The sequence below is a fragment of the Balaenoptera borealis genome, assembly GCF_965194805.1.
Source record: "Balaenoptera borealis genome assembly, chromosome: 2".
NCBI lineage: Eukaryota > Metazoa > Chordata > Mammalia > Artiodactyla > Balaenopteridae > Balaenoptera > Balaenoptera borealis.
In genome coordinates, this window is record NC_138867.1 from 78163201 (window position 1) to 78180541 (window position 17341).

The following is a 17341-nucleotide window of genomic DNA, read 5'->3' on the forward strand; positions in this document are numbered from 1 at the left end:
CTCTTTCCAAAAATAAAAGAGGAAAAATATTTACTCACACAAGAATCTTTAAGGGGAAGGCTGAAATCATTAGAAAAGGGATGCATTTCCACAACACAGTAACATAGTGACACACGCAACTACACAGTACAGTCATTTATCCCTTAGTTTCTCAGGAGGCACAATTTACTTGAACATTGTCCTGCCTCCTTCAATCCCTGGAGGAAGAATTGGGGAAGCTGTCTCATTGTGTGTGAAGGATGGCGGACTAGGTGGTAATTGAAATTTCAAACTTTCCCTGGATTTTGAATTTAACACTCTGCTCTTGTAACACTAATATGGATGAATATGGCACATGCTTTAGGGGACAGTGACAAACTGAATGAATTATTAGGTATTCAGTATGTTCTCAATGGAAAAAAAAAACAAATGATTTTCTTCTACACAGCATTCAATATCCCCATTAAATTTTATAAAACTGAAAATCCCTTAGGCTAAAAACCCAAAAGCCATATTACCATGTACACTAAAAATAATCTCCCAATGAGTGCAGTTAGACACAGGGAATTCTGTGTCATCAACGGCCAGCTAGGAAATTCACCAGTTTGAATGTACAATTGGATTATTAGTAATTAAAAACTCTAAGAAGTTTAGATATAAAAATAGTAAAGAGTAGATGTTTATTATTTATTTTTATTTTTTTTGTAGATCAAAGGAAAAGACATGGATTTATGTTGACTTAACTGATCCTTAAGATTAAATTTAAATATAAATTAAATGAACTATTTAAAGAAGAATCTTTGTTTGTTCTTTTATCTTACAATAAAATGGATTATTCCCACTAATTAATACTAAAAACTATATAATATCCTGTTCTAGCATTACATCTTAACTACAACTGGAAGAGAGATATTGCTACATATTAATGGATTACAATGTTTTTACATAGATATAGTATAAGATAGACACAGAATGAAGAAAGCCAAATTACCTGAATATTTAAACATATATACTTTTAATATAACACTAATTCTGAAGTACAATTACAAAGAAAAAAGTGTATTACAAATATGAACAGTGTAAACATTTCTTTAAGATTGTTGAAATTTTATTTTGGCCTGTAGAAAACATAGTGAACACTAAGTCAGAAATATTCAGCAATTTTCCTTAATAAATATTTTTCATTTTATTAAAATGATAAAGGTGATTTTTAATGTGGACCTGACCCTTTTATGATCCAAATTATCTTTTGGTCATTAATTCTATAATAACTGGGAAGAAAGTTTTTACAGTAAGAAATACTTGTTAAAGCAATTAAGACATTACCATAAATAAAAAATCATTTTGATATAAGTATTTTCTTAATTCACAATAATGAAAGTGACAAAATCAAAGAAAAATTTAAGTAATACATTTCAATAAATTTTTAAGCATGATTCAATCAGAATGGAAGAAAAAAGATTGTCATGTTCCAGGGTCTAAGAAAATGAATCACTATTCAAAAGGGATACCAACTTTTAAAAATAGAAATTTGAGCAAAAAAGATTTTTACAAATAAAATCCCTTTGATTTATTCCAAGGAGTAGTCATACAAAAGTCAGTTTCATCTTGATATTTATTTGTGTCCAAGAGTGGTACCACCACTGAACAAATTAGAAGCTTAGTTTATATCTTATATATTTTACAAGTTATAAGAAGAGCCAGAGCTTGGTAAGTTATAGGATCCATAAACTCCTCTCACTCCCAAGAGCTATTTATTTCTTGAAGTGAGAAGAGGCAATGATGGAAAATTGTTCTCATGATACACTCCAAAGATGTAGCAATAAAGGGATTTTTGAGTTTAGTAAATCTTAGACTCAGTTTTCAGTGAACAAAAACAGTAAATTACATGGATCTTCCTTCTCTCTGGAGTTGTCCCTACCCTGGTGCCATTATTTTATACCTGATCTGGAGCAAAGGCATTTTCTAGACCCTGTGGTACAGAGAACAGAAACCAGATGTTGCGAATGATGCTGAGAAGTGACCAGAGATTAGCAAGAGGATGATTTGGATGTGATTGATCAGAGTGATTTCTATTTACTTAAAAAGCATCACATGGTTTGCTTAAAGTTTATGGGGAAAAAAAAACAATTGAAGAGTGATGAAATCCTGAGGTATAGTTTAAAGAGGTATGAGAGAGATTGGGAAAGCAGCTGATAGTTCTTCTCAGCAAGAAAAGCTGAAAGATCACATGCTAAGCATTACCTTACTTGATCTTTTCCAACTCTTCCTCATTAGCATTGTCTGTAAATGAAATAAAGCATTTTCATTATCTTATCACTCAAGTACAGGACAGGGCAGCCAATTGTTTTCTGGAGGAAGCTTGACATTTAAACAGCAAACAGTTTCCAGCAACAATTATACAAGACAAAAATTGTTTTTCATGTACACGCAGCTAGAAGAAGCACCTTTAACATTCAAGCAGTCTTTCTGGTGAGAGTTCATTTCCTTTATTCTTTTGTACAAAGAGATGGGACAGTATATTTTAAATAGAATGGAAAATTTGAAATATCTTATTGATAGAAAAAAAACACACTAAGTCTCCCAATTAGCAATTGTTCCTTTTGGTGGTGGAGGCTGATGACGTACCATGTCTTTACCAGGTGTATAATAATTTTTCTCTTCAAACTCATTCAAAGTCTGTTGCACTGGCAGCATCTTAGAATTGTCTCTGCTTCCAGTTAATCTTTAATTACATCAGGGTTTACAAACACTTTCGACTGAGAAAAAGTGCTGCATATCGTGATGGCTATTAGTGGATCTTCCTGCTAAATGTTTAGCCATGATATATCCTTTAAACTAGTCTTTTCGTGTCATAGTAAGAGATATTTATGACTTCAAGTTTTAATAAGGTTGATGGAGATTTGTGATGAGTGCCCAAGATCACTGGTCTCTTGTATAAAGTAACTCATAAAAATCCAATGACTTTTAATTTCCTCTCCAGTTTTAAAAAAATTCTCAATGAACACTGAGGTATTAACTTCCTGATAACCTCTTTACCCTCTCTTAGCTTTACCATTACTTTTAAGGCAGATGAGGGAATATTTGGAGCAAAGAATACAGCTTATAGAAATGCTTGCCATATTTATATATTAAGGAAGTACACTCGTGCCTTTAAGAACTCTATCTCCTTCAGCAAAATTCACTATCAAGCAAGACCATTTCAGAAACCACTCATAAATTACAAAAATACAAAAAAGGAAAGATTTTAATATAAGAGTAAGTCATTTAGTAGGCAACCTTTGGCCTAAACCAAGACAAAGGAATTATGTAGATGTTCTAGAAGGGGAAATGAGAAATATCATAAAATTGTCAAGGTAAGGATACATTCCTCTTTTCTACAGATAGTGGTTTTATAGGTTACATTTTCTCTATATACACTCTGTGTTAGATATTGACCAAAATATGGAAGAGAAATACACTTCCTAAGGTTACAATAGTTCCCAATTTTTTTCAAATGGAGTCAGGAACTGCAAAGTATTATTTTATATTTTTTCTAAGTACTAACGTCCAATTTATTCTGAAGCAAAACCCACCATCGGGTTATGGAGATGGACGTTTAGTAGATGTTCGTTGTTGATGTTAAATGAGTTAGTCGTCGTCATCACCACCACCACCACCACTTTCTCGTCACTAAAAGGCAATTGGACACGAAATACTTTTGTGGTATTCCATGTTCATAAAAACTGCCCCGTGAGGAGTCAGACAATAAATGTTCAACTTTCTCAGAAAGCAGAGTTTCAGTGTACAAAGAATGATAATTCCTAGGGACAATGTTCTGAGTCAAATCAGGTGAGAACAATTAACATAAGTAAATCAAAAAGGAAAATCTCTTAACTCATGGCCATTTATCATCATCAACTAGTATCAAAGAATCTTACAAAGTTCCATTTGGTAAGAAATGCTACTATGAAAAAGGGGCTAAGAACATGAGGAAGAGTTGAATCTCAGGGCAACACTATTCAATATTACACAGATTCACTACTGCTGGTCAAAGCCACATCCCCCGACTCAGAACCACTGCACGCGATTAACCTTCTACATGTGAAGCAAACTATAGGGTTGGTATTTTCCTGTCTCTCAAAATCAGTTTTACAGACAAGCTGCATGGTATTATTTTTCAGATTGGGACACTGATACAAACAAAAGGTCAGTAATTTCCCTAAGTATAAGTATGAAAGATTTGGCAGTTACAAGGACCAATTCATTATTTTCCTGGTTCAGTTTCTAGGAAACTGGGTTTCTAGCGTTAAAGTAGATTCAGTAAAACTGGAATCAGTAGAAAAGTTTTCTAAAAAGTGAATTTTACAGACATACTATTAACATTGTTACCTTTACTAACTGTGGGACATATTATAGAAGAAAGATTGGGGAATGTTAAACATAGGAGATGAAGCAAATTATAGAAAAATAAGATTTATTTTTTGCTCTTTGATCTTAACTTCAGCTGAGAAACATATGAATTTGTTTTTGAAAGTGTCATTATCTAATATTATAGTACCTTCAAATTCTTTATTAGAAACTCAACTTTCTTTGAAGCCCAATAAATGGAATAAGTAGCATAGAAATATGGCCTATGAGAGAGCTGCAGAACTGATTATGTTTTTAAAAGATTCCACAATCTCAATCCATTTTTTGCTTTTCCCTTTTGTTGCAGTGATTTTTTTTTTTAGGTAATTACATGACTACTATAGATATAAAAAAAAAATCACAGAATGGCTAGATATTATGGTACATACATACTATAAAACATATATATTAACTGTTTATAGGTGGATATTTTTTCAAATGTTAGCTTATGGAATAATTCAGAAATTTTTCAAAAATAAACCATAGAGAAAAATATATTTTTTGAATTCACTAAAGATCAACTAAGGTTAATTCATATGTTTCTTAAAATTTTTTACTTTTTAGCTTTAGCCAAGCAATTTGTTAGGTCTAGGTTATCTAAGAGAGTGTGTAACACAAATTAACTCACTTTTATTTCATAAATCCTCCAATGAAGAAAGCTGTGGATTGAACTCTGCTAGAAAAAGAGCCAGAAAGAACTCAAACACACTATCAGACCAAAATACCATATACAGGACACACATGTATGCACTACACACTTTTGCAGGATCAAACAGGACATGCATTCAAAACAGAAATGACAGTTGTGTCATGCAAGTCATCAACATGCCCCCCAAGAAGATTTTGGTTTCTCATACATACAACGCTGAAAATTAAAAAAATATATATATCTGTTCACATCTGGAATCTTTTAAAAAAGACTCAATCATGACTCAATGGAGAATATTTTAATATAAGCAACTATGAAATACTTTTGCTATGACTCATATTTACTTCTTAATTAGCTATAATTAGATGTTCCATGTTTGAGGGGCTTTAGTAGATACAGTAGGCTGATAGGGTTTTCAACTTGTTCATTTTTACTGAGTTCCAGAACTGGCAATCCACACAAGAAGAAATCATCCCAACCACATGATTCATGGAACACATTGTCAGTATTAACAGTGTTTCAAACACTCACAAGATAACTGATTTAGAACTCTTAGCACTTTGTGATGCTAAGCCCTCTGTATTTCCAGTTACTCATTTCTTCCCACTTTTGATAGCATTTCTTAACATTAATGTTCTATTTCCTACTTGATGGTTAGGATTTATTTGTCAATGGCTCTTGAAATTCATATCATCCATTCTCCATGTTAATCCATAAAAAATATTTAGCAAAGTCTTATAAACACAGGCATAAGAATAAACATGTGCTTTTCTGAACTAAAGTCTTAAGTTCCAAAAGCTTAAAATAGGTTATTTCTGAGCTAATAATCAACGAGAACAGAACTCATAATTTTGCTGTGTGAAGGTCAATGCAAAATCATCCTCTATTCCTTCTCTATACATCATTCTGAATATTAAATGGACTTGTGAAGCATTTAGTAACTGATTTCTGGTTTGCTGCATTATGAGTCTGAATTTCTCTAAATAAGATTTGTTCTTGGATAATTTGTGGAAGTTCAGCATGTCATTTTCACTGCAGCAATATGTTATATATTTCAGGCATATAAAAATTTAATTTGAAGATACATTGGATAATTGACTGTTTTTAACCAAGAAATTTCAAATGTATTCCAGGGAAATATATTTAGCCAATACTAGACATGTTACCAAAAGAAAAAAATACAGCGATGTGCTTCTAATTCATTGTCATCATTAGAAATCTTGAGAAGAGCAATATAGACTGATTTTAATCAGATTATCATTAATAGAATAATTTTAAGAATTCAAAAGGAAAATTAAATCATTGTCTCCAATATTGTTTGTGACAACCTCAGGGATTTGAATACGGAAGTAAGAAGGAAACTTAAAATACCTTTCCCTGGACCTTTGAAGCATCCCATCAAGCATTCTCTAAGAATCCTCTTAGAGATTCATCCACAGCCTACTGAATAACCACTAGGTACAGAAAGCTGGACTAGGTTTTGAGAGGAGTCATCATAAGAAAGGTAATCAGAAGCAATAATTTATATATAAATATTTATGAATTATTATTATTTTTAACCAGAAGTGATGGGCTATAGGATGGAAGTGAGGTGAGGTACAATACAGGTATATTTTAGGCAGGAAAGGTCACATTGGAGAAAGCTTGGACTTGAGAGGAGGTGAGCTGTGTAGGAGTCTGTATGGCTGGATAAAGGTTACAAGTGAGGGAACACATGTCGCTCATTGGAGAGTCTTAAAGCCCTTCATCAGGAGTTTCCATTTCATTAGAGAAATAACCACAGGTCACTGAACACTTAGAAGGAGAATAAAGAGGCAGTTATAGAACTTGGTACAATGCTTATAGATGCTAAATAAGTGGTTTTTTTCAATAGATGCCTACAAATGGCATCTCTTATTCAGAGTGTCAAAATCTCCTAACTAGTGTCGCTTGCCAGTTTTAGAGATCTTAATTAATAAACAGCTCTAGAACTGCTATATAGACCGAAATAAACAAAGGGGAAAAAGCACAACTTTATGTCTTTGTTAGAAATTTTCATCATGTAAAGCATATGCTTAGAAGCCCCAATCCAAATCTAGGAATCCGATTAGCCAGGATACTGGGGGTCCCAACAGAATTTCCTGTAGGGGACCTTTCATGCTTCCTCCCCTGTCCCTGCCCCAGCTGCTTGTCAACAACCAACCCCAGGCTCCCGGTTATTGATCACGTCCACAAGGAGGAGCCAGTATAGCCACACTGGTCACTCTTCTCACTGCTTCTCAGTTGTGGCTGAGGTCAAGAGAGCTCGCCAGCCAGAGGCGAACTGCTGTACCTTTTCTGAGGCACTGGCCCCTGATAAGCCACTTGCTTCTCTGGTGAAGAAGAGAGAAGCCAGGTGAGAGTCCAACATGGGAAGGAAGAAGACACCGGTTTTCAGTTGCTGCAGCAGAATCAATCCAGTGCTATTTGGGACTGTGAAGGGGGAGGCATGAAGTAAGGCAAGCAAATGAAAAATACTCAGCAGTAAAAGATATTTTTTCCAAAAAGCTGGGGTAGCCAAAGAAATCTGAACCAAGAAAATGGCATGAAGATTTCGGGAAGAACTCTTTGTGTTAAGGGTGAATGTGGCTGGAGAGGTACGATAAGGAGAAAGAAAAAGGAAGAAAAGAAGATTAATAATACCAGATTTTTGATGTGTAACTATTTCATGTAACCTGTTTTCATTCCTATTCGTGTTTGATAAATCACTGATGATCAGTAACCAGGCACTATAGTATTTTAAAATGATCTTTTCTAATTAGAAAGACAGTGTGCCTAAATAAGTTTGAACGGCAGTGGAGATTGAAGGGTTTTTGCGAGAATGGTTGAAGAAAAACGCATGTCAGGAACTACTTTGCCTGTGCTGACATATAGTTCTGTGTAATTTAGAACTCAGCAGCTTCGTCATAAAGTCTCTTGATACTAACTTAATCCCTCAAACCCTCAGTTTGATGTTAGAGTATTTAATAAATATTCTTTTAATGTAAAAAATTAGCAGACCCTCCATCATCAAATCACCCAAATAACTAAAACAGCTGCCATGTCATTTGAATCCCCAGTAATACTGGCAGTTTGGATGGTTTGGAGACATGTCCTAAGACCTCAGGCACTTAGGTATTTTCATTTATGGTGTTGTCCTTCATTAAAATAACAAAGGATCCCCCCCCACCAAAATATTCTATCACCAAGTTTTGTTGATTTTACCTCCTATAGATAAACTTCTTCATTTCTTTCCATCTCTGCCTCTGACAATTCTAACCCAAATCTCCATCATCTTTCACCAGGATTTTCAAAATAGCTCCTAGTTGGTCTCCAAGCATTCATTCTTACACTTTCATCTGTTTTCTACAATGCAGCTACACCACAAAAGGCAAATAAAATGATGCCACTTCCTATTTACAGACTTTTCAAAGGCTTCCCATTGCCTCTTTGGGGAAAGACCACAAACCTTAACATGGCCAACAGTCCCTATGCAGTCTGGGTGTCCCCCTTTCACTGTCATCATGCACCAGGATCTTTCACACTCTGTTTGCTTCCACCTTCTCTAAGCTCCAGTACTTTTTCAATTCTTGGAGTGCAGCTTGGTTTCTCTAGCCACAGGGCCTTTGCATGTGCTATTTCCTCTGCTTGAAATATTTCCTCTCTTCCTGTGTTTTTGCCTTTATCAACTTCTATTCACACTTCAGACCTCTTCTCCCATTTGACTTACTTGGAGAATCCCTGTTCCCGACTAGAACAAATTCTCCTATATTTGCTCTACAGCAGCATGCACCTCCCTTTTATGGCACTTAAAACAGTTGTCATTTTACATTTCCTTCCATGATCATTTGATTTCTGAGCTCTCCACTGGATTTCAGTTCTACTGTATCCAAAGGGTCTAGCACAGGATTTGGCTTATAGTAGGTTCCTGGTGAATACCAGGATTATTTGAATAAATGAACACTTATACTTTATTCCTGTGTATGGATTAGCCAGCTAGCATATACTCCTTGGCTTGCACTGGGTGAAATAATATATTCTGAATTGGTGACTTTCAAAATGATGGGCTTTTATTTCTAAACGTTCTCTGTGAAAAAATGTCCTCACACACCCTTCCATCTGCGCACATGGGCCCATGCCTGTGCACATACATACATTCTTTCACAGTGCTAAGTTCTCACAGTAGGTATTATTTGATAGTACTTGTTCAAAAAGAAAATTTTCTTCCTCACTGAATGAAATATAGATACTTAAATCATTCTTTGCAAATATTACATATGTGCTCATTGTTTAATTTTTTTAAAGGATAGAGAAAAATACTTTGAAAAGGGTGAATTTTTCAATGAGTTTAAAACACTTCCAAATTTGGAGTTGTAATTCACTATTTTTATTTACAATCTAGGGAAAAATGCCAATAATACCTTTCCAGCAGAAAACATATACCAACTTTAATCACGCATTATTTTAAACCAGCAATACACACATTGCTGAAATAGAATATTTAAACTTGCCTAAAAAATTACGTCTACTCCTAAAATGTGTTGCAATCAGAACTAGTGAGAATAGCTACCAGTATGTGAAAGTACCCTGAGTCTAATAAATAAATTCTGGTAAATTGTGGCAGAAAGTGCACTGGCAAGCATACCGATGCAGGTCAAACCTGATATTTTTTAACGTCACTTCAACAGTGCTGGAGTAATTAGCTCCTCTGTATCCCTTGTCAGTTTCTCATAGCAGCACGGTGTGCAAGGAAGTGCAGACAGCCAGGGCTAGAAAATGGGTAACACCAGTATGGAAGCCCATCAAGAAGATGAAAAGTACTCACTAATCATTCATCAAACAAATACCAGAAAGCAGAAACTCTATTGTAATTTCACCTCATTTTCTTTGTTATGGTACATCTGACAATATAATCAAAATAGTAAGGTCTGGACACCTCAATGTGGAAAAATGTAATCTCTGAATAAATACCACCATTTGCTACAAATAACAGTCTGAAATTGGAAAATAAAATAATGATAAAAGATGCAAATGTATCCCTTATTTATAAGAGGTTCTGATCTGGAGAATAAAATAGGAAATTTGAATTCAAAAAGTACAATACAACCAGACTACTGGTACCCAGGATACTCACAGAAACAAAGAACAGGCCAGATCTTATGCTGTTTCTCTTTAATATTACCTCTGGGTCAGAGAAGGCTCACGACATTCAAACAAGTGAGAGCAAGAAAGCTACAACTAGGCTGAGGGGGAACTTACCACATCCCTGTGTTCTCCTTCTTTAGGGGTAAGGACGACTGAGAGCAAAATCATTCCAAGATCATGGTCAGGATAATGGGGATCTTTCAGTGTTACGGTCACATCCGTGGGCCTATGATATAAAATATTAAGATTTTGAGCATGAAGGAAACCATCGACAAAAGGCAAACTACTGAATGAGAAAAGATAGTTGCAAATGATATATCCAATAAGGGTTTAATACCCAAAATATATAAAGAACTCACACAACTCAATATCAAAAAAACAAGCAATTTGATATAAAAATGGATAAACATGTTTCCAAGAAAGACATGCAGATGGCCAACAGACACATAAAAAGATGCTCAAAATCACTAATTATCAGGGAAATGCAATCCAAAACCACAATATGTCACCTCACACCTGTCAGAATGGTGATTATCAAAAAAGCAACAAATAATAAGTGTTCGTGAGGTTGTGGAGAAAAAGGAACACCTGTACACTGTTAGTGGGAATTTAAATTGGTGCAGCCACTATGGAAAATGATACGGAGGTGCCTCAAAAAATTAAAAATAGAACTATCATATGATCTAGCAATTCTACTCCTGGGTATCTATCTAAAGAAAACAAAAACAGCAATTGGAAGAGATACATGCACCCCTATGTTTATTGCAGCATTATTTACAATAGCCAAGACATGGAAACAACCAAAGTATCCATTGATAGATGAATGGATAAAAAAGATGTGGCATTTATGTGTATATATACCTATATATGTATACACACACACACACACACACACACACACACACACACAGGAATATTACTCAGCCATAAAAAAAGAGTGAAATCTTGCCATTTGCAACAATATGGATGGACCTGGAAGGTAGCATGCTAAGTGAAATAAGCCAGGCCAAGACAGATAGCATATGATTTCACTTATATGTCAAATCTAAAAAACAAAACAAATGAAAAAACTAAACAAAGCAGAAACAGACTCATGGATACACAGAACAAACTGTTGCCAGAAGGGAGGGGGTGGGGGAATGGACTAAATAGGTGAAGGGAATTAAGAGGCATAAACTTCCAGTCATAAAATAAATACACAGGGATATAACGTACAGCATAGAGAATATAGTCAACAATGTTGTAATAACTTTGTATGGTGACAGATGGTTACTAGACTTATTGAGATCATTTTGTAATGTCTATAATTGTCAGAGCCACAATGTTGTATACCTGAAACCAATACTGTATGTCAACTACGCTTCAATAAAAAATAAATATATAAAATATAAAAAAAGATTTTGAACTGTCATTAAATAAGCCAAAATATATACTATATATATATATATATTTTTTATACTATATATTTTTTAACATCTTTATTGGAGTATAATTGCTTTACAATGGTGTGTTAGTTTCTGCTTTATAACAAAGTGAATCAGCTATACATATACATACATCCCCATATCCCCTCCCTCTTGCATCTCCCTCCCACCCTTCCTATCCCACCCCTCTAGGTGGTCACAAAGCACAGAAATTGAGTTATTTGTAGTGAGGTGAATAGACCTAGAGTCTGTCATACAGAGTGAAGTAAGTCAGAAAGAGAAAAATAAATACCGTATGCTAACACATATATATGGAATCTAAAAAAAAAAAAAAATGGTTATGAAGAACCTAGGAGCAGGACAGGAATAAAGATGCAGACGTAGAGAATGGACTTGAGGACACAGGGAGGGGGAAGGGTAAGCTGGGACGAAGTGAGAGAGTGCATGGACTTATATATACTATATATTTTTAAGAAGAAAAGCAATTTTGTCTTCCTTTAATTTCCTGGTACAATTTTTGTTGTTATTAAAATAACATCAATGTATTAAGTTATCCAATAAATCATGGGCCAATTGGGTATACTTGGATTCACTGCCTAAGTTTCAGCTCTTCATGGGGTTCTAGAAAGGCCGTGGGGCTGCTGGAAAGGCTAAGGAAATACAGCAGTATTAAGAAAACTGTAAGGCCCTTCTCTGTGATCTCTAAATACACAGAGAGCAATAGAGGCTATTTTCTATAAATTTGAGTCCAACAACTCAATGACGGTCTTTTACTGACCACTACCTTCCTTTTAGTTCTTTAAGATTTTTTTTTTCTTAATCAGAAGTATGATTTAGAGTAAACAAACAAGTGGGAGAAGAGGAAAATATAAAATATAAATTGCCTGATATACATTATAAATATACTTTAAAAACAACGTAGAGTTATTTGAAGAACTTCTACTATTTAAAATAATGCTTCTATTTTTGGCTATTTAAACCTATGCCTAAATTTTTAGATTCAGAAATGCAAGGAAACCAGCACTTGGAAGAGGTGATCAATACTTAGAAGGCTTCAGAATTAGATAAGTATCTCTGAGGAAGAGATTATGAATTGCTCAATATTACCCACAGTAACTTTTAGAAAATAATGTAAAATACACATTCAACTGATAATGTGTAGGTAATATCTTGTTTACATATTTCAATTAATATTGAACAAATAGGGGTGCATGCCCTCCATAAGCCTAAGGGACTGTGGAACATTCAGCACCACACTTGAATCCTGAAATGTTGGCAAACTAGGAATGTTCCCTTGCTTGTTCAATCATTTATTCATTTAATTCACAAAACATGAATTGAACATATGTGATACTAGGTTCTGGGTAAAAACCAGTAGTCAAGACCAAAAATAAGATACTTGTCTTCATGGAGCTTAACATTTAGTAAATGATACTGTTGGATTCTAGTACTGGGGAGAGGGCTTGATGGGGAAAGTGGTCCAAATAAAAACTTTCAATCCTGGCTGCACCTCAGAATCAACTGGGAAGCTTTTAAAAAGTGCATAATCCTGAACTCTATCCATAATGATTCTGGTTCTGTAGACTGGGGGTGGTGTCTGGAAATCTATACATTTATAAAGGTCCCCAAATAATTTGGGGGAACCACAGGTACCTTTCAGTGCTAAGATTTTACAATACTAGGACACTCTTTCAAATGATGCTTAATTTACCAATTCAAGAAATGGTGTGATGAAAAATATGAACAGTTTTTTGATGTCAGGGGTTTTAATTGAAACATAAGTAACCTATCAAACTGATAATATACATAAATTACAATAGTTGTGATGCAAATTGCTCCAATATTAATTTAGTTGTAACTAATCATTGTGGTTTGATGATAACAACTTGTTCCTTTTATTTTAACAAATGCATATTAGGCATTATAGTATATATATATATATATATATATATATATATATATATATATGTACATACACACATATGCATATATATACACACATACACACATATGTATTTATATGGGGTTACAATTTGATTTGGTTCATTTTCCTGTAAAAATGATTACATATAAAAATTAATAGCCAAAACTTCATTACATTTTTATAATGATTACATGATAAAGATTTAAGAACATTTGTAATTCTTTATGATGCTTATTTATTATTTTTTTCAAAAGCAATACCTTAATGCATTATATAGTAGCATAAGTATTTATACGGCTACTATTATTATTCATCTGTCTACATCCAGAGAGTACTGATTTCTTTTTTTTTTTTTTTCCGGCCCCACTGCGTGGTTTATGGGATCTTAGTTCTCCGACCAGGGATTGAACCCAGAACCCAGGCCCTAAGCAGTGAAAGTACGGAGTCCTAACCACTGGACTGCCAGGGAATTCCCATATTGATTTCTGTACATAGAATGTAATGGTATACACAAATATTTGATTTTTAAAAGTGGTAATTTGATGTTTATGTGGTTTTGAGGGGAGAGTATAGTTAGCTAAATACATAAAATAAGTAATGTGGTAAAATAAATACCAGATGCTTATACATAATCTTTGGTTTTTTTACCCATCTCATATGTTTTTCCATTTAAAATTATTTTTCACCAGTAATCTATCTTTAATAGAGAAAAAGAGAAACTTATGCTCTGTGATTAAACCTAGTAATTTGCATACCCTTATGCAGAATTTACAGAGAAAATAACCGTGGCCTTTACAGAAGAACAGCACAGCCCAGTCTAGCTGGAGCTCAGTTTCATGATAACAGACCACATACAACACCACCTAGGACTTCCTTCAGCCGTGGTGAAGCGGGGAGCAAACAATCACCCCGAGGTCAGGCCTGCTAGGCTCTGGGTTGGAATGAAGGACACATAGGAAGTATAGAAAAGGCCACTCCTTTGTCCAGTTTGAGGCATAGATAACCATTGGAAGACCACCAATAAGCTGCCATTGTGCTCAGACTAGAACATATAAGGAGTTCTACTATTTATATTTCATCTACATTTAAAATATAAAGTTGTGATCTGACCCATTACTCTGCTTTCCACTATTCCTGCCACATGATATAACATGATCATCTAAACCAGCGGCCCCCAACGTTTTTGGCACCAGGGACCAGTTTCATGGAAGACAATTTTTCCACAGACGGGGGGTTGGGGGGTGGGGGATGGTTTCAGGACGATTCAAGCACATTACATTTATTGTGCACTTTATTTCTATCATTACTGCATTGTAGTATATAATGAAATAATTATACAACTCACCATAATGCAGAATCGGTGGGAGCCCTGAGCTTGTTTTCACTTGCCACTCACTGATAGGTTTTTTTTTTTTACATCTTTATTGGATTATAATTGCTTTACAATGTTGTGTTAGTTTCTGTTGTACAACAAAGTGAATCAGCTGTATGTACACCTATATCCCCTCCCTCATGAGCCTCCCTCTCTCCCTCCCCATCCCACCCCTCTAGGTTGTCACAAAGCACTGAGCTGGGGGGCTTCCCTGGTGGCGTACTTGTTAAGAATCTGCCTGCCAATGCAGGGGACACAGGTTTGAGCCCTGGTCCGGGAAGACCCCACATGCCGCGGAGCAACTAAGCCCATGCACCACAACTACTGAGCCTGCGCTCTAGAGCCCGTGAGCCACAACTACTGAAGCCTGTGCACCTAGAGCCTGTGCTCCACAACAAGAGAAGCCACCGCGATGAGAAGCCTGAGCACCGCCACAAAGAGTAGACCCCGCTCGCCACAACTAGAGAAAGCCCACGCACAGCAATGAAGACCCAATGCAGCCAAAAATAAACAAATAAATAAATAAATAAATTTATTAAAAAAAAAAAAAAAAGCACCGAGCTGATCTCCCTGTGCTATACAGCAGCTTCATGAGTCTGCAAGCAATGGATTTATTATGCTCTCTGTGCAGTCAAACCTCTCTGCTAATGATAATCTGTATTTGCAGCCGCTCCCCAGCGCTAGCATCACTGCCTCAGCTCCACCTCAGATCATCAGGCATTAGATTCTCATAAGGAGCACGCAACCGTGCAACCTAGATCCCACGCATGTGCGGTTCACAGTAGGGTTCGCGCTCCTATGAGAATCTAATGCTGCTGATCTGACAGGAGGCGGAGCTCAGGCGGTAATGCGAGTGACGGGGAGCGGCTGTAAATACAGATGAAGCTTCGCTCGCTCGCCTGCTGCTCCCCTCCTGCTCTGCAGCCCCGTTCCTAACAGGGGTTGGGGACCCCTGATCTAAACCATCTCTTTAAAACCACCAAAGATGATTTGGCAGCCTCCTTTGTAATCCATTCCAGCACTGCTGGACCTTTTAAAACCTATTTTTTCTTCTGTAGTATTAATCAAATCTTATCTCCTATGTTGAAATACATTAAAAAAATAAAAGCCCATAATTCGGTGCAAGGAATGGTTAATATTTATAATATTAATTTAGTTATAACTAATCATTACTTTACAACTAGTCAAGCAATGATAAGTTAATGTAACTGAGTAAATACAACCAATCTGCCTCCACTTTCGGGCTACTCCTCGGTAACCTAGGATTACTGATGATGGCAAAATTAGATTCTACTTCGGCTTAAGTGATAAGAGTGTTGCTATTTTCGATGCATAGTGTACTCATCTTATTTCCTATGTGGTGGCCTCATTCTTAAATTAATAATTTTGATTAACATGTATCATCTTCTTTATGCCCCACTATGATCACACCATCAATGTGAGAGCAAGGAATGTGTCTTAATCTAGATTCCTGGTGCTCAGCACAGTCTGGGGGACAAAGAAAGTGTCTTAAGAATTTTTCTGCTGGGGACTTCCCTGGCAGTCCAGGTCCAGTGGTTAGGACTCCGTGCTTCCACTGCAGGGGGCACGGGTCCCATCCCTGGTTGGGGAACTAAAATGCCTCATTCTGTATGGCGTGGCCAAAAAAAAAAAAAAAGAAATTTTCTGCTGAATAGTTGCTGTCGAATGAGATAGTGAGGGAAGATGCTAAGTATTATTTCCACCAGGTAAGTGAGAAAGACATACTTGAGAAAGTCTGGCTAGCACAAAGACTCACAACCATAAATGACAGAACAGAGACTAGAACCCAGATCTGTTGACATTTTCTGTTACACAGGCCCAGTTTCATAAAAAGGTGTAGTGACATTACAACAGTTCAAAAGTTACCTGTTTAACTCCAATTGTGTGAGATCCAGAAAGGCTGAGCCCATAAAGTCATCCTGTAGACCAAAGTCATAGTCAAATACCTATGAAGCCAAAGACACAGACATTATTATAAACAATTCCAATATAAGCTTTAAGTGAAAAACATCTTCATTATAAAATACTGGTTGTCTATATCACCAAAATCAATAAAATTTCCTAAGATTTACTTTTAAAATTTTATTTGTTTTTGTGTTTTGAAATACTAAGGTCTCACAAAACATTCAAAGGAAATTACATTTAATTTTATAATTAAAATTACTGATTTGTATAAAGTAGAACGTCAAAGAAGGTGATAACAAAATCAAATAAATTACAGTGAATCATCAAAAATGTGGGAACCACAGGCTTAGAATATTTTCCTCTCATTATAGATGGTCTATTAGCATTACTGAAAGGCAAAGTGAGTTGGTATGAAATTCAATAAATATGTCTTCCATACTGGGCTGTAGGTGATGAAGATATGACTCCAATTTCTTGTATTTTTCAGGTCATCAAACATATATTCTCTGATATTATAGGACAATGCCATTTTAAAC

General features: G+C 35.5%; 1 protein-coding gene across 19 annotated transcripts in view; it reads right to left on the reverse strand.

Moving 5' to 3' along the window:
* Positions 1–17341, reverse strand: part of MCTP1 (multiple C2 and transmembrane domain containing 1) — a gene marked incomplete at its 3' end in the record, with an annotated part of 559050 nt that overhangs the window by 234140 nt on the left and 307569 nt on the right. For 9 of the 19 annotated variants that reach the window (XR_014239262.1, XM_082375754.1, XM_082375751.1 and 6 more), the window contains exons 4-7: positions 16767–16846; positions 10274–10385; positions 4997–5044; positions 2224–2262 (exon numbers count right to left, since the gene is read on the reverse strand). Coding sequence is in view for 18 of the 19 variants with exons in the window: in XM_082375754.1 (XP_082231880.1) it covers positions 2224–2262; positions 4997–5044; positions 10274–10385; positions 16767–16846 (279 nt within the window). The remainder of the gene's footprint in view (positions 1–2223; positions 2263–4996; positions 5045–10273; positions 10386–16766; positions 16847–17341) is intronic. The other 10 variants (XM_082375755.1, XM_082375753.1, XM_082375750.1 and 7 more) reach the window with 3 other exon arrangements.